This window comes from Lithobates pipiens, unplaced genomic scaffold (assembly GCF_037356315.1).
Source record: "Lithobates pipiens isolate NorthernLeopardFrog02 unplaced genomic scaffold, aLitPip1_a1.2 Scaffold_3, whole genome shotgun sequence".
NCBI classification, from domain to species: domain Eukaryota; kingdom Metazoa; phylum Chordata; class Amphibia; order Anura; family Ranidae; genus Lithobates; species Lithobates pipiens.
In genome coordinates, this window is record NW_027507790.1 from 147,938,659 (window position 1) to 147,957,390 (window position 18,732).

At 42.2% G+C, this 18,732-nt stretch overlaps 1 protein-coding gene across 5 annotated transcripts in view; it reads left to right on the forward strand.

Annotated features, from left to right (window-relative positions):
* SKIC3 (SKI3 subunit of superkiller complex) overlaps nt 1-18,732 on the forward strand; it is a 204,780-nt gene that overhangs the window by 7,811 nt on the left and 178,237 nt on the right. For all 5 annotated transcript variants that reach the window (XM_077462372.1, XM_077462378.1, XM_077462373.1 and 2 more), the window contains exons 3-4: nt 7,840-7,983; nt 11,789-11,880. In XM_077462372.1, the coding sequence (XP_077318498.1) occupies nt 7,840-7,983; nt 11,789-11,880 (236 nt within the window). The remainder of the gene's footprint in view (nt 1-7,839; nt 7,984-11,788; nt 11,881-18,732) is intronic.

Sequence of the window (18,732 nt, forward strand, 5' to 3'; positions counted from 1 at the left end):
CAGCAGCAGGAGCCAATGAAGAGGGGGAGAAAGAACACATTGCTGAATCAAGATTGGGTTCAGGAAAGTATTGGAGGGGGGGGGCTTTCAATAAAAGGATTTGTTCACACTGAAACTGGCTGCGGATCGCACAGGAGCGCTGTGCGTCCTGGTTCCCTAATTTCAGGGACAAATCGGGGTTGAATCTATGTCTGAATTCGACCCTGAAACTGAGCCAAAGACGCACAGTGTTTCTGTGGAGTGCGCTCTGCAGCCGCAATGGAGATATGTGAACCGTCTGTATAGGGAGCCTGTCACATTCTCCTGCTATGCGAACTGGATGCGGAGAAACCCTCATCTAATTCACAGAGGTGTGTACCTGGCCTTACAGTGGATATAAAGTCTACACACCCCTGTTAATATGTCAGGTTTCTGTGATGTAAAAAAATGAGACAAAGATAAATCATTTCAGAACTTTTTCTACCTTTTAATGTGACCTATAACCTGTACAACTCAATTGAAAAACAAACTGAAATCTTTTAGGGGGAAAGTAACAATAAAAAACTAAAATAATGTGGTTGCATAAGTGTGCACACCCTCTTATATCTGGGGATGTAGCTGTATTCTGAATTAAGCAGTCACATTCAAACTCATGTTAAATAGGAGTCAGTACACACCTGCCATAATTTAAAGTGCCTCTACTTAACCCCAAATAAAGTTCAGCTGGTCTAGTGGGTCTTTCCTGACATTTTCTTAGTCGCATCCTACAGCAAAAGCCATGGTCCGCAGAGAGCTTCCAAAGCATCAGAGGGATGTCATTGTTAAAAGGTATCGGTCGGGAGAAGGGTACAAAAGAATTTCCAAGGCATTAAATATAACATGGAACACAGTGAAGACAGTCATCATGAAGTGGAGAAAATATGGCACAATAGTAACATTACCAAAAACTGGACATCCCTCCAAAATTGATGAAAAGACAAGAAGAAAATTGGTCAGGGAGGCTGCCAAGAGGCCTACAGCAACAATAAAGGAGCTGCAGGAATATCTGGCAAGTACTGGCTGTGTGGTACATGTGACAACAATCTCTCGTATTCTTCATATGTCTGAGCTATGGGGTAGCAAGATGGAAGCCTTTTCTTATAAAGAAAAACATCCAAGCTCAGCTAAATTTTGCAAAAAAACACATTTGAAGTCTCCCAAAAGCACACAGGAAAATGTGTTATGGTCTGATGAAACTAAGGTTGAACGTTTTGGTCATAATTCCAAAAGATATATTTGTCGCAAAAACAACACTGCACATCACCAAAAGAACATTATACCCACAGTTAAGCATGGTGGTGGCAGCATCATGCTTTGGGGCTGTTTTTCTTCAGCTGGAACAGGGGCCTTGGTCAAGGTAGAGGGAATTATGAACAGTTCCAATTACCAGTCAATATTGGCACAAAACCTTCAGGCATCTGCTAGAAAGCTAAACATGAAGAGGAACTTCATCTTTCGGCATGACAACAACCCAAAGCATACATCCAAATCGACGAAGATTAAAGTTTTGGAGTGGCCCGGCCTGAGTCCAGACCTGAATCTGATTGAAAAGCTGTGGGGTGATCTGAAGAGGGCTGTGCACAGGAGATGCCCTCACAATCTAACAGTTGGGCAGTGGGCAAATGTTGTCAAGTCAAGATGTGCCATGCTAATAGACTCATACCCAAAAAGACTGAGTGTTGTAATAAAATCAAAAGGTGCTTCAACAAAGTATTAGTTTAATGGTGTGCACACTAAGTGCCGGTTCACACTAAGGCAGCATGACTTGCAGCGCGACTGCCTCAGGCGACCTGGACAAGACAGCAGCAGCGACTTGCAAAATGACTTCTCTATAGAAGTCAATGCAAGTTGCCTCAAGTCGCCCCCAAAGTCATACAGGAACCTTTTTCTAAGTCGGAGTTACTTGGGTTGCTCCGATTAGATTGATTCCATTGTACAGAACGGGACACGACTTGTCAGGCGGCTAAGTCGCCTGACAAGTCGTCCCAGTGTAACCATGTTTTTTAATTTTTACTTCCCTCCACCTAAAAGATTTCAGTTTGTTGTTCAACTGTTTATAGGTCACATTAAAATTGGAAAAAGTTCTGAAGTGATTTATCTTTTGTCTATTTTTTATTTTTTTTACATCGCAGAAACCTGACATTTTAACAGGGGTGTGTAAAAATTTTAAATCCACTGTAGGTAAAACGCCTTCAACCTTTACAACCACTTTAAGGCTTATAAATAACTCCATTAAAGAGGAATCAAGCTATGTAATATTTGTATAGAAAACACAGGCAAAGCACAAAAGATCACTCACCAGTATTGGCTGTTGTCTCTAAACAACAGATCTTTGCCCATCACTGATTTATCATGACCTGTTCTGTACTGTGTTGCTGTGTGAAGGAAACCATCTTGGTAGACGATTACCAACTTGCTTCCTCGTTGTCAAAGCCTTCTGCAAGAAACGTGAGCATCACAAAGTGACATCATCAAATCTCACGCCAAATTTTCTGAGACCGGTAGTCACAGCAGCAGTAGCTGAAACTCCTAGAAACAGATAAACGGCTATGAGGCTGTAGGCACAGGAGGACCTGTTCACACTCACATAACAGGAAGTGCTCTGCTGTTTAAGGAATAATTCCCCCAAAAAAGTTCCTTTTTTAGGCCGCTTTTTAGGCACAGTTAACATTTCTAGATGCTCTCTAGTCTATAACATAGCAAATCTTTACTTTGTGGGTTCAGGTCCACTTTAAAATGAATTGTTTCCAGTTTATGTAAAGCAAAGGTCAGTTTAATAATCTGGTAGCATAAGTCAAATGCAATTCCTTATTAAATCCTGTAGGAGCCCGAAACCATGAGCTCTGGTTTAACCAAATACTGACTTCATCTGAAAAAGTTGCACTTGGAACCAACCCAGTCTGCTTTCTGTGCCTCTGTTGGTCAGTGTGACTACTCAGTGTAACGAAGGACTGGTAATGGGATAGGGAGGTGCTGGCACTGGTCCCCTCTCAGCTATCCCCGTTGAGGTCTGTATTTGCATTATTGGGTTGCTCTGAAAATAACTAAAGGTATTTGTTAGCATTTTTAGGTTCCTGAATGTAATTTTTTCTGACATTTGCAATGAGACAGAACTGCAAGTTTTCAATGTTTTAGAAGGTTTCTGGTCTGCCTGCTTCCTGGCATTTCCTTTTCCAGAGCCAAGTGTGTTTTCCTTATGTGCCTGTACCCCCTGCTAGAAGTTAACCAGCTCTGCATGCAGGCAAATTGCCAATTTAATTTAAATCTGTACTCTGCCCATGGAGGACAAAGCAACAGGTTCACTTTAATAGAGGCCCAGCCAGCATCACTATGCTCCCCTGTCACTTGTTTCAGCTGTTACCTGGATCTTTCACAGGGTTGAGGACTCGCTCCCTACCCATGTCAAGGCTTGTTATCTGAATGGCCAAGTATCGGCCTTGGTCTGCTTCTGACTCTGCCTTCACCTTACCATTTGTCTACTCACCTGTCAGCTGTTGCCAAGTAGGTCAGTCACAGGCTACATTCTGGAAATAGGTATTTAGCCAGGCTTCAACCCTCAACCTTCTTTGAGGGGTGTCAGTGGGGACAACTTGACTCTGCACCATAGACGTGCACTGTGCACGGGGTGTCTGTACGCATCAGCATTACTGCCACTTGCAGAGCTTCAGGGGTCGCCCATACACCAGGGGGCTCATGCGACCTTACTGTCACAGTAGGTTTTGTGGGGGTGGAAATCACTATGTCTCTCCATGCAGTAGCCGAAAGCTGTCTTCTCCTTCTCCCTCCTGCTCCTTTCAGCTGCTGCATGGAGAGCTATACAGGGGATCGGTTCTGGTCCTTCGCCCCCCCCCCATCCCCTCCTCCCCATTGCTGCATTGGTCCCCCTTTCCATGCTTATAAATCCCCTCCCCCTCCTCCACTTCCTCCACATCACTTCTGGCTTACTTCCTCTCCTGCCTGCTGCTGCAGACACACAGGGATATACATATTCATATGTAATTTACCGGCCCCTTCCCTTTTTAAAGGAACACAGTGAGCGAGTGGTACTGATCACTTACTGTGGTCATTCATATCCGAAGCATAGTAAACTGTTTACTATGTTTCCATTTGTAAATGAACTGGAAGCCGCTCAGCACAGAGTACTTCCTATTCATTTACTATCCAGTGCAGCTGAGGCGGCAGAGAAAGGGACTAGGGAATCTGTCCTCAGTTCCTTTCTCTGTCTCAAAAGTGAGACATTAGGTGTCTGTCTAGCTGGTATTTCACCAAAGCCTTCCAATGGGGCTTCTAACAATAATAAAAAATAATATTGTAACGGAATAGTAAAAAAAATACGGACACCGTCCACTGCCCTACTGACACTGTCCACTCAGCAATCATTATCGTTAAAGTAGCACCAGGTTTTACAGTGTTCAGCATTGCCTTTTTTACGGAGGGTGGGTGACACCAGCCGTTAAAGTGGTTGTAAACCTTTACAACCAACTTTGACCTACAGGTAAGCCTAGATTAAGGCTTACCTGTAGGTCCAAGAAATAACTCCTAAACCTACACGGTTTAGGAGATATTTGCCGAAAGACAGGCACCGCTGTCTACGGCGCACCGCGGTCAACAGCGATATACCGCGAGTGGTGGCTCCCGTGCGCATGTGTGGGAGTGACATCATCGCGGCTTCGCCGAATGAAAGCTGCGGAGCAGCGAGACCCACCGAGAAGATGGATGCGCTGGACTACAGGGGACAGTGGTGACTTCGCTGGCTCCTGTGTCAGGTAAGTGGCACATAATGGACTACTATGCGATGCATAGTAGTTCATTATGCTTTACCTTTGCAGGGAATGAAAGAGGAAGTAAACTCATCAGGGTTTACTTCCTCTTTAAATTCTAGTTGTATCTGGTTCACTCTCAAACCTCAGAAATGGTCAAAGATAAAGGTACCAGTACATCTCATCACATAGCTCATCATTTACTGCTGAGTTGTCAAATCTTTTAACAACCTTTTGTATATCAAATGTAAATGTTATTATTTTAGGAGATTTAAATATTCATGTTGATACCCCTTCGTGCCATCCCGCAGCGGAATTTCTTCAGCTGCTGGATTGTTTTAATTTAAAACAACTCGTTGATGTCCCCACACATACTAGGGGGCATACCTTGGATCTGGTCATTACAAATTTTGCTCCTTTGACTAATTTGCAGGTGTATGACCTAGGTGTGTCAGACCATATGGCTATTTCAATGGATTTGATATCATCATCCAGTTGTTATAAGCCCAAGCGGGACATTTGTTTTAGAAACTTAAAAAATATAAATCCTGAACTTTTGGCAATGGATTTTCAGCATCTATCTACACAATTTTGCTCTGTTGATGATGCGGTGGCTTATTATAATAGCCAGCTTAGCAGTCTGTTGGACTTTTATGCCCCACTTAAAACGAGAGCTGTTACTTTTACTCACTCAGCCCCGTGGTATACAGATGAGCTTCGTAAGATGAAGGCAGTGGGACGGGTTCTTGAACGGCGTTTTCGAGCCTCTGGCCTCACTGTCCATAAACAAATTTACCGGGAGCATCAACATCTATATGCACAGTCCCTTAAGGAGGCTAGGTCGCAGTTCTATTCTAAAGTTATACAAAATAGTTCAGGAAATTCTAAGCAGCTCTTTTCAACTATAAATCAATTGCTTAAGCCAAATTCGCCATCGACTACTGCTATTTCGGAAGAGCCGTGTAATGAATTTATGGATTTTTTTAGATCCAAGATTGATCATATCCGTTCCTCTCTGTCTGGTCCTTTGGCTCAAACTGTCCATTTAAACTGTTTTGTGCCACGACAAATGGATCATTTACCAGAGGTGTCATTGGAAGAGGTACAGGGTATTGTTAAGCGAATGAAGCCCACAACCTGTTCCTTGGATCCTTTTCCAACTCCACTGGTAAAAACGTATGTTTTAGTTTTAAGTCCATTGATTACTGCTGTTGTTAATTACTCTTTTCGAACTGGCCATGTTCCTTCCATTTTAAAAAGTGCTGTTATTAGACCACTGCTTAAAAAATCCACTTTTGATCCGGAAGTCCTTTCTAATTATAGGCCTATTTCTAATCTTCCCTTTTTATCTAAGGTACTTGAGAAAGCAGTTGCAAGTCATCTTCAGGATCATCTCAAGCATAACAGCCTTTTTGAAAAATTTCAATCAGGCTTTCGTTTTGCTCATAGTACGGAGACCGCTCTTGTTCGGGTTACAAATGATCTTCTTATGTCATCTGATGCCGGTTCTCCGTCTTTACTTATTATGTTGGATTTGTCAGCTGCGTTCGACACTGTCGATCATGGCATTCTTTTAGATAGTCTTCGTGATAATGTTGGACTAAAAAATTTTGCCTTCAGTTGGTTCGAGTCATATCTTACAGATAGGATTGAACAAACTACATTGGGTCATTTTAAATCTAAACCGCATATGGTTACCTGCGGAGTTCCCCAAGGGTCAGTGCTTGGCCCGATTTTATTTATTCTATATCTTACTCCCTTGGGCCATATTATAAATCGTTATAATATTTCTTTCCATTGTTATGCTGATGATACACAGCTTTATGTAAAAGCTGCAGCTGAAACTCCTTCAGTGCAGTCACCCCTATCAGTCCTTACCGCCTGTCTGGAGGAGATAAAGGAGTGGATGGAACAACATTTCTTGCAACTAAATAGCTCCAAAACTGAGTTTATTATGATTGGAACATCTCACCAGATTAAATCATCGCTGATAACAAGTATTGCCTTTTCAGGCTCTAAAATTCCAGTTTCGTCTGTTGTCACTAATCTTGGTGTAAAAATGGATTCCCAACTCACTTTTGAAGCTCATATAAATCAAGTATGCAAGACTTCTTTCTACCACCTTCGTAATATCTCTAAACTTCGTCCTATCCTTTCTTTTTCCGATGCTGAAAGATTGATTCATGCCTTTGTCTCCTCCAGGCTGGATTATTGCAACGCACTTCTCATTGGGATTCCGAGAAAGAGCATGCAGAGGTTGCAATACGTTCAAAACTCTGCAGCGAGGATCCTAATGAGAGTGCGGAAGCATGAGCATATCACTCCAATTTTAAAATCTCTTCATTGGCTGCCGGTCTCTACAAGGATTGAGTATAAGGTCTCTCTTCTTGTGCATCAATGCATACATGGACAAGCTCCACCTTATCTTAAGGAACTTCTTAGATTGCAAAATCTACCACGTTCCCTTCGCTCAACTAATTTGAATTGTTTAGAGGTTCCAAAAACTAGGTTGAAAACCATGGGAGATAGGGCTTTTTGTGCTGCTGCCCCACGTCTGTGGAATGCTTTGCCTGATAGTCTGAGGGTTTCTCAGTCTACTGAAAATTTTAAAAAGGGGTTGAAGACTTTTCTTTTTAGCAAATGTTTTGTAAATTAAGCGGTTTGTTTGTTTTTATTGTAATTATGTAGCACTTTGAGGTCTTTTGATGGAAAGTGCATTATAAATAAAATTTATTATTATTATTATTATTTTTGTAATGAATTAATAGAACATCCACTTTAAATTAGAATTGCCTATATGAGTCATACATTACTTCACCGGAAGTAAGCTGTCATTGTTTTCTGTAGAATGGAAATAGATTAACCTCCTGTGCCTCTTCTGCAGTGTGATGTCTTCTCATTATGTCCTTTCTGGCTCCTAAAAAGTAGATAATTAAAGTACCTTTCTTGAAAAACAGAGTTTTGGTCTAACACATTTAACATGCACAGCTTATTGCATTATATTTGTATGTAAGTTTTGTTTGTTTAATCAGGTAGTTAAACCTTTTTGTTTCTTATAAAGGCAGCACTAAAGTTGGACAAGAATAACTACAATGCCTGGGTTTTCATTGGATTAGCTGCTGCTGAGCTAGAGCAGCCAGACCAAGCACAAGCTGCCTACAGGAAAGCTGCGGAACTTGAACCAGAACAGTTACTGGCCTGGCAGGTAGGTCATGCAGTTCAGTAATAAAACTTCCATTTACAAATTCCACAGTAATTTGACGTCTCTCACACAAATGAGACTGTTTTTTTTTTTTAAAGATTGCATTGGTGGCAATTAAATTGTTAATAAAATCATTATTTTTTTAAAATATAACAAACATGTTATACTTGCCTGCTGTGACCCCATCCTTCACTTGGGTCCCCGGCGGCAGTCTTGGCTCCTCCTCTTCTTTTTATGACCACCATAGCCAGCAGCTTGCTATGGAGACAAATGTTGTCTGCGCACTCCCGAACGATGTGTCTATGGAGCCGCACTCCATAAACTTAGGCCCCTTTATACACATGCTGTCCGATCAGGTCCACCTGTCTGTTTTTCCAGCGGACCTGATCGGAACCTCCTGTAGAGCGATGGATGTCAGCTGTGAAATGTCTGCTGACATTCGGCACCATCCGATCCGGTCCGCTAAGTCCTGACAGATGAAAATCCTATTTTCCATCCATCTAGCAGATTGGATTGGATGGAATTGGATAAAAAACGGACAGGTGGATCAGTTTTCATCCCATCTCCCATAGAGGACAGAGGGGCTCTGACATGTCTGTCTCTGCACAGTGGGACCCTTACACAGTGGGACTTAGGCCCGCCCCCACTTCCTCTTCACTGCATTTGATTGACAGCAGCAAGAGCCAATGACTCCTGCTACTTCTCCAGTGCAGTGTGAAGAGGAAGTAAGGGGGAATAGATGCAGCCGTGCACAGCGCTGATCTCTTCTCCCGTCTCACTCTTCACACGGGGGGCGCAGGGAAATTGAATATGTTTTTTTTACCTTAAAGGAGAAGTCAAGCTTGAGCTTGTGAGGCTGGGCTTCTCTTATGGGTCACAGGAGTGCAATTCGTTTTGCACTCCTGTGACCCGTTTTCAGCAGGGAGTGGTCTGAAGTCCGCTCTCTGCTGACGTCACACAGATCAGTCCAGGCACTGCGTCATCCCGACTTTGAGAGTCTGCATCTGTCAGGTGCCTGGACTGATAGCCTTCTCAGCGAGCCGCTGAGAGGCTGAGATGGTCGCTCCCCGCCCCTCCACAGCTCAGCGCTCCAATGAGCATGGAGGAGCAGAGCAGGAGAGCTGCTGACTGACGGGCACCAGCTCCCTGCTCGGTTCTCAGTGCAGAGGCAGCAGTGGACAGAAGCTGCATTGGACCTAAGTAAGTTTGATTATGGGAAGACATTTTTTCCCATACTTCTCTTTTAATGCAAACAATGCATTAAGGTAAAAAACATTTTTTATGTTTAACACCTTAATGTGAACTATCTTACTGTAACACAGTGTTTGACAGATTTAGTTTCTATATAATTAAATAAAGCACATGCACCACCCACCTTCAGCATCCAGTTTGGTCCCTGTACTCTTCATAATGTCCACTGGAACACATATTGTATATCAGGACTTGACAAATTTGCCTTGAATCTAGGATCCAGCTGAAAAGTAGGAGTCAGTTTTTCGAACTAACAAAGATTACGGGTAGAACATGTAACATGTTCCCGAAGGTGAAATTATCCTTTAACCCTTTCGCTGCCAGAGCAGTTTTTTTTTTTTTTTTTTGCACACGTTTTAAAGAATAATTTTAAGCCTGAAGGTTACATAAAACCTCCAATATATTATATATTTTATGAAACGGACACCCTAGAAAATAAAATCGTGGTAGCCAAAGTTGCACCGAGTAAATAAATACCTGACATGTCAAACCTTAAGATCCCTTTCACACTGAGGCAGTTTTCAGCCGTTTTAGTGCTAGAAATAGCGCCTGTAAAGCACCTGAAATTTGCCTCCCATTCATTGCAATTGGTGCTTTCACACTGGGGCGGTGTGCTTGCTTTACATTAGAAAAAGTCCTTCGAGCAGCATCTTTGGGACGGTTTGGGAGCGCTGTATACATTGAAGAATTTTATGTGCTTGGTTGTATCTTTTATTTTTTTACAATTTAAAAAAAAAAATATCCTTTTTGTCCCCTGTATGATGAAGAAAAAATACATAAAGTTCCCTGTGTGATGATTTTTTTTGGTGACAGGTTCTCTTTAATGAGACCTCCAGGGTCTCCCCGTGCTCCACTGAATGTAACGCAATGCAGACTGCACTGCATTACATTCTTTCCAGGCCTTAATGGGGACCCAGAAGTGACATCATGCACGTAATTTTCAGGTCAGCAACAAGGAGGAGAGGAAAGCGTGTCCGTTCTCCCCTCTACCTGGCAGCACCAGCTATGCCGGTCCTGGGCCCGCAGATGGGCAAGCAGAGCCTGGCATACATAGCGGGGGGCGTGAATGGGGTGTGTGTGGAAGCATTCCAGATGCCAGGGCGCACTTTCTTGTCACTGTGGCGATCTGATTTGTCGAGCCCTGCTGTATATATCCTATGATTTCTACCACCAGTAGCTGACATTAGAATATGTATTGGAAATGTCAGAGTCCTGCAATTTTTTGCATTTTGATTAATTCTGTGGTATACATAAGCCCAGCTTCAGCCCAAACTCAGGTTTTTATTGCTGTGACCGGTAATGCTTAGAAAACTCTCCGATGAGGGCAGAGACAGCAAAAAACTGACAGGCGTTCTAACTCTTGCTCACTCTCTAAAAAATGTTTTAGGCCCCTTTCACATTGAGGCACTTCTAAACCGCCGGTAAAACACTGACCCCTTTTGAAGAAATTTTCAGGCACTTTTGAAGAGCTTTCCGTTCATTTCACTGGAGAGGAGCTTTTTTCATCACCCTGCCAGAGCACTCCCCAGTGTGAATGCATTCGTTGATTTTAATGGAAATAGATTTTTGTGAGCTTTTCAGGTGCTTTTTTTTTTTTAGCGTGAAAGCGTCTGAAAAGTGCCTTAGTGTGAAAGGGGTCTAACTGCAGATAAGCTTGAAGAACCGCATCATTACCACTTGCTGCCATATTGATTTTTGCAGCCAGCTCTTGGTTTTCAGGTAAAAGATGCAGGCAGCTCTAGAGCTGCCTGCTCTCTTGTACAAGACCCTAGCACACCTAAAGTCAGATATTAACTTTAGTCTGTGAATTTCTATGATGATTTTCATTTCCTTACATACAATTTAATTTGCATTGTATTGCTTGTTACACCACATGCTGTTGTACTATTATGTGTTATGTTCTGTGGGGGGCAGTACCATTCATTTAGGGAATTTTGGACATCAAAAATATGTGTGACTATGGGTGCGATAAACACATGTACTGCCTTGTCGTATGCTGGGAAAAATTAAGGCTAGTGTGATTTTTCTATTTTATTTTTATTTGGTGGATAGTATGCATTTCAGGGCCCTATTTGTCAACAGAATCTGAAAAAACACCATGCATTCTAATTACTTTGATGCCTCCTTCTCCTACATTAGTGTGTACACTGTTTGCTTTGGTTCTCAGCAAACGCTGAAATAGTTATTTAAATTGTCCATCTTCCTTCCATTTTAAAAGAGAAGTTTGGGTTTCCTGGAAAAAAATACTCTCCTAGGTAGATGCAGCATTGATCCAATGCTGCATCTGCCCCCGCCGCCTCTACACTGAGAACTGATCAATTAAACACAGATGATCTCTCAGTTCTTGGGTTTGCTCTGAGCAGAGAGCTGTGACTATCAGAGCTGTGCACCTCCAGCACTCACTGGAGCATCTGGCTGTGCAGGGGGAGGCAGAGGCTGGCTCAGTCTCCCAGCAGCTCATTGAGAGGCTGAGCCATCTGCTAGTCCAAGCTTCTGGGTGGATCATGACTTTGCAGTGTTATTTATAATAAAATTCTCTGTCTTCATCTTTTTTTAGGGTTTGGGGAATTTTTATGAAAAAGTCAACCAAAAGGAATTTAAAGAGGATTTGCCAAATGTGTACCAAAAGCTTTTGGAACTTTACAAAACGTAAGTCAAAGTAGACACAGGTTAAGGTTACAGTGCTACATATATACTGAAATATTTGATAAAATGGCTGAAAGTGACCTTTGAATTATTATTTTTTTTTTTTAGCTTGGATCTTTCTGCATTGTGTATCAAAATTATTATTGCAGCCACTAAAGCAAACCTTTTTCTTTTCATTTTGGATAGAGTAAGGGCTCATTTTATACTTGTGGTTGTCTCAGCTTTTTTTCATGAAGTTAGGAGAAATTCCTGCAAAGTGATGGAATCCCTGGTTGTCACCAGAATACCCCACCAGATCCTATGGGAATTCTCCACTATACCTGTTCTGAATTTTCTTTCAGTTTCACATTCAATGATAATGGTACTGTGCATATGATAGAGAGGGCAAAGGCAAATCTCCTTAACGGTGGCAGAGACAACAATAAAAACTGACAGGTGTGCTAATACCTCTCCACTCTAACACAAAAATAATTATGCTTTTAATAATTTTTGAATAATAAGTGTTAGATGAAACCTGTTTGATAATGAAATGTTTTAGTGATATAAAGAGGCTAAAAGGAACATTTATTATGTATTTTTGTGAGCATGTATTAGTAAAGCTCTAAGCAGCCAGCTCATCATATGAAGTGAGCAAAAAATGTTTTTATATATATATATATAGGGCCTGACCTCAACATGATAGAACACCTTTGGGATGAATTACAGTGGAGACTGCAAGCCAGGCCTTCTTGTCCAACATCAGTGCCTGACCTCACAAATGTGCTTCTGGAAGAATGGTCAAACATTCCCATAGACACACTCCTAAACCTTGTTGACGGCCTTCCCAGAAGAGTTTAAGCTGTTATAGTTGCAAAGGATGGGCCAACTCAATATTGAACCCTATGGACCAAGACTGGGATGCCATTAAAGGTCGTGTGTGTGTGTGTGTGTGTGTGTGTGTGTGTGTGTGTGTGTGTGTGTGTGTGTGTGTGTGTGTAAAGACAGGTGTCCCAATACTTTTGAAAATATAGCATGGATGTGTATGGACCCAAAAACTTTCCTTATTCTTATTTAATGAGACCTGCTCAGCAATTACTGTATATGCTGAGCTACATGGGAAACCATGCAGGAGCTGAGACTGAAGTTTGTGTACATGTAGCTGGGAATTGTAGGTATGAAGGCACCATAATTGGTAAGTAGTTTTTCACTGAAGGGGTCACATTTTCTGCTGGAAATTGCATAGTTGAATAAAGAGCTAGCAGCTTACTTTGCTTTCTTTAAGAAATAAGAATCTCAGCAGAAATGTGTTTACTGCCCTTAGCAATCAGTCAGATTATTCTTATTTTCCTTTGCTTAGAAAAACAGGACATTTTATCTTTGTGGTTGCTATGGGGATCTGATTCTTCACTTAGGCCAGTTGTTTTACACATTATCTTTAATGTGAAAGTCAAGGCGCAGAAATTACAGAATTTTAAAAATAGGTCTGCCTATTAAATTAGTAAAAATTGGGCCCTTGTTGACCATCAGAGAATATGCTCCAGACCCCTCCAGTGATATATTTGCATATTAACCCATCAAAAGCATCAGGTAATACCAACACGTCCGAATTACCTGGCCAGAATCCCCAATCAGTTTATCAGATGACAAAAGGATCGGGGTCTTCAGACATTAGAACTGAAACATAGGTAGTAGGTAGAGGATATAAAGTGTGTATGTGTGTGTGTGTGTGTGTGTGTGTGTGTATATATATATATATATATATATATATATATATATATATATATATATATATATATATATATATATATATATATATATATATATATATATATATAATTTGTACTCAAAAGTTTGCATACCATGAACAATTGGTAATAGTATGTACCATTTTTAAAGAAAACAGTGTGAGCAGGCAAAACACATTTCTATTATTCCTTTGGGATTCATACTGAACTGTAGGTCATATCAGAATGGCACAATCATAAAGCAAAACATGGCAACAAATGAAATGACCCTGGTTGAAAAGTCTGCATACCTTTTAGTTCTTAATACTGTGTATTGCCCCCTTTAGTATCAGTGACAGTGTGCAGTATTTTGTAATAGTTGTCTGAGGCAACAAATTCTTGCAGATGCTATAGCTGCCCATTCGTCCTGGCAAAAAGCCTCCAGGTCATGCAGGGTCTTTGGTCGCCTTACATGAACTGCACAATTGAAATCTCCCAAGATGGCTCAATGATATTAAGGCCAGGAGACTATGCTAGCCACTCCAAAACCTTCACATTTTTCTGCTGTAACCACTGGAGGGTCAACTTGGCCTTTTTCTTAGAGTCTTTGTCATGCTGGAAAGTTCAAGAGCATCCCATGCACATCTTTGGTGCTGAATATTACTAATGGTCTTTCCAGTATTTACTAATAACATGTTGCATTCATCTTTCTATCAATTTTCACAATTCCCTGTGCCTTTGGGGCTCACACACCCCCAAAACATCAGTGAGCCACCACTATGCTTCACAGTGGGGATGGTGTTCTTGTCACTATAGGTCTTGTTGACATAGCGCTTATGGTTGTGGTAATAAAGCTCTATATTGATCTTGTCTCTTCAGATTACAGTGTGCCAGAAGCTGTGAGGTGTGTCAAAGTGTTGTCAGGCATATTGTAACTGGGCTTTTTTGTGGCATTATTGAATAAAGGCTTCTTTCTGGCAACTCAACCACGCAGCTCATTTTTGTTCAAGTATCATACTGTGCTCTTTAAAACAACCACACTGTCTTTTTTCAAGAGCACCCTGTATTTCTCCACAGGGTTACCTGTGATCTTTTCTTTGTTACCCCAAACAATTCTTCTGGTAGTTGTGGCTGCAATCTTTCTTGGTCTACCTGACCCTGGCTTGTTATCAAAAGATCCCTGAATTTGCCACTTCTTAATAAATGATTGAACAGTACTGACTGGCATATTCAAGGCTTTGAATATCTGTTTATTTCCTTTTCCATCTTTATAAAGTTCCATTACCTTGTTATGCGGGTCTTTTGACAGTTCCTTTCTGCTCCCCATGGCTCAGTATCTAGCTTGCTCAGAGCATCCACATGAGAGCTAACTCATCGACTATTTATGCACAGACATTCATTGTAATTCAAAAAGCCACATATATGGGGAATTAACCTCTTTAACCTGTGTGTGTGTGTGTGTGTGTGTCACACACAACCTTATGTGCCCACATCACATTAATAATAATATTAAAAAGAGATACGGTCAATATAGTTAACAATATAGTATAAATCTTCACTAAACCACGTTGTCACACTGCCAGTAACCAAAAGCAGCAATGCAAACAGCAGTTAAAAAAAATGTGAAGCGGTAGCAGTATAAGTGTTGGACAGTCCAATAAAGCATTACATGCATGTCCTTTTATAATGACACTTCCAATATTAAAGGATCACCACGGCAGAACCTCTGTGGGACTAGAACATCCAGAGATGATTCCATCGACACCACTAGCCACTCGCCTACGAGAGTTGACCTACTTAATATTTTGGTCAGTCTGCACTTGTCCCAAATGCTGGGTAATATTGGTTTCATTCTGGTGAACTTGGGGTTATCCTCTTGATTATATTTGGTGATTATCTCATTACAATGGAATCTGAAAGTTGGTGGATATATTAGGCAGCAAGGAAACAGTTGTCTGTAAGGCTGGGTTCACACCGGAGCGATGCGGGAACGCCGCGAATCCGCTGCGTTTTCCCACATCGCATGCCTCCCGCCGGCAGTTCACACTGCCCTATGCGGACTGCTGGGAGTGTCAGTGAAATGTTAATGACACCCCCAGATCAGTTCGCATATCGCAGTGCGATCTGCAAACTCGGACAGGAATCGGATCACATGGTGTGAACCCCCATGCGATCCGATTCTGCTGCGGACCAAAAAAAGGGTCCCGTGCGAGTTTGCGGCGGGTGCGATGCGAATTCAGCCATACTATCTGTATGGCTGAACTCGCATCGCACAGAGATCGGATGTGATTTGCACTGCAGTGCGGTGCAGATCGCATCCGGTTCTCGCTGCCGCAGCAGTGTGAACCCAGCCTAAAGTAGATGTGTTGAAAGCAGAAAAAATGAGCATTGCAGTTTTTTGTGCATGGGGCTGCCCATGTTGATCCGCTTACCTAGGGCAGAGGTGGCACCAGGATGCAGTATGGGACGAAGGCAAGCCGGTGGAGGCAGCTTGATGCTTTGGGCAATGTTCTTGGGGTCCTGCCATTCATGTTCACGTTACTTGACACATACCACTTACTGAAACATTGTTGGTGACAAAGTACACCCCATCATGGAAACAATATTCTCTGATGGCAGTGGCCCCTTTCAGCAGGATAATGTACCCTGCCACACTTCAGAAAAGGTTCAAGAATAGTTTGAGCTGTTCAGTTCTTTAGCACCAAGCATCTGTGGTATGTGCTAGAAAAACAAGTCTGCTTCATTGAGGCCCCATTCACACACTATCAGATTGTCTGCTGATTTTTTTTCCTTCAGGTTTACCAAAACCATGTAGTACAAGGGCCTGCCTGATTGCATACACATTGAAACCCCTAAGGTTTGACCTCATATTATATGGTTTTGGTAAATCTGATGGAAAAAATCAGCAGACAATCTGACAGTGTGCATGGGGCTTTACAGTATCTTCTACTGACGGCTTGGTGCCAGATACCACAACATACCTTCAGAAGTCTAGTGGCGCCCGTGCCTCAATGTGTCAGGGCCAAAAAATTTATTTTTTTCTCTTTATAAACTCAAATGGAGGAAAAAAAAAAAAAAAAAAAAAAAAAAATATATATATATATATATATATATATATATATATATATATATATATATATATATATATATATATATATATATATATTTAAAGTGTAACTTTTTTACTTCATTATAAAGCAATTTTCTTTATCTCATACAATGACTTTTTTTTCATCCACTGTGCTACTGTGTTGTGATTTGATTGACTTATTGCTGTTTGCTTAACCACTTAAGGACTGCCGTATTGCCATTATACGTCATCGCAATGGCACAGGCAGGCACAAGCACGTAGATGTACGTGCCTGCCTTCCAGCGGGTGGGGGGTCCGATCGGACCCCCTCCCGCTGGATGCGGCGGTCCGTTTCCCTCCAGGAGCGATCCGTGATGAGGGGATGGCCGCCCCCTCTGGATCGCTCCTGGCCAATGACGAGCTTCCTCCCACTGTGTATTGTTTACACAGGAAGGAGGAAGTGATGTCATTCTCCTCGGGGCAGTCTTTTTGACCGGACTACGAGGAGAAGACTAAAAGTAAGTGCACCAAAACACTACACTGACACATAGGTACACATAGGTACACAAACCCCCCCCGATCCCACCCCCAGTCACAGTGTCACTGATTGCATTGATCATTTCTTTACTGATCAATGCATTCAGTGTCAGTTGTAACAGTTAAAACTGTCAGGGCAGTTAGTGTTAGGTCCAGGGTAGCCCCCTATCACCCCCCAATAAAGATTTAACCCCATGATTGCCCCTAGAGTTAACCCTTTCACCCCCTTTTGCCAGTGTCACTAAGCGATCATTTTTCTGATCGCTGCATCAGTGTCGCTACTGTCGCTAGGTAGCTAGTTATTTTTTTAGGTTCACCGCCAGGTTTTTATACCGCTAGGTACCCCGATATACTACCCAATAATGGTTTTAACCCCCTGATTGCCCCTAGTTAACCCTTTCACCCCCTTTTGCCAGTGTCACTAAGCGATCATTTTTCTGATCGCTGCATCAGTGTCGCTACTGTCGCTAGGTAGCTAGTTATTTTTTTAGGTTCACCGCCAGGTTTTTATAGCGCTAGGTACTCCGATATACTACCCAATAATGGTTTTAACCCCCTGATTGCCCCTAGTTAACCCTTTCACCCCCTTTTGCCACTGTCACTAAGCGATCATTTTTCTGATCGCTGCATTAGTGTCGCTAGTGTCGCTAGGTAGCTAGTTTTTTTTTTTAGGTTCACCGCCAGGTTTTTATAGCGTTAGGTACCCCCATATACTACCCAATAATGGTTTTAACCCCCTGATTGCCCCTAGTTAACCCTTTCACCAGCGATCACAGTATAAGTGTCACTGGTGACGCTGGTTAGCCAGTTAGTTATTTAGGTTCCCGTCAGGTTTTTATATAGTGCCAGGGACCCCCATATACTACCTAATAAAAATTTGAACCCCCTGATTGCCCCTAGTTAACCCTTTCACCACTGATCACCGTATAAGTGTTACGGGTGACTCTGGTTAGTTTGCTTTTTATAGCATCGGGGCACCCACCATTTATTACCCAATAAAGGTTTAACCCCCTGATCACCCGGCGGGTGATATCAATTAGGTTTTAGGGTCAGGGTCTGCGTCGCCCCAGGTTAGTGCCAGTACCGCTAACACCCACACGCAAAGCATAAACCTCCTGTAGTGGTATAGAATCTGAACAGATCAATATCTGATCTGATCAGATCTATATTAGCGTCCCCAGCAGTTCAGGGTTCCAAAAAAACGCATTGTTAGCGGGATCAGCCCAGATACCTGCTAGCACCTGCGTTTTGCCCCTCTGCCCAGCCCACCCAAGTGCAGTATCGATCGATCACTGTCACTTACAAAACACTAAACACATAACTGCAGCGATCGCAGTCAGGCCTGATCCCTGCGATCGCTAACAGTTTTTTGGTAGCATTTTATATTTAAATCCGGAAGGCAGTGCTTGGCTTTTGGGGTCCCGTACGTGGCTAGGCTCCCAAAAAGTCCCCCACATGTGGTATCCCCGTACTCGGGAGAAGCAGCAGAATTTATTTTGGGGTGTAATTTGACTTATGCCCATAGCATGTGTGAGCAATATATCA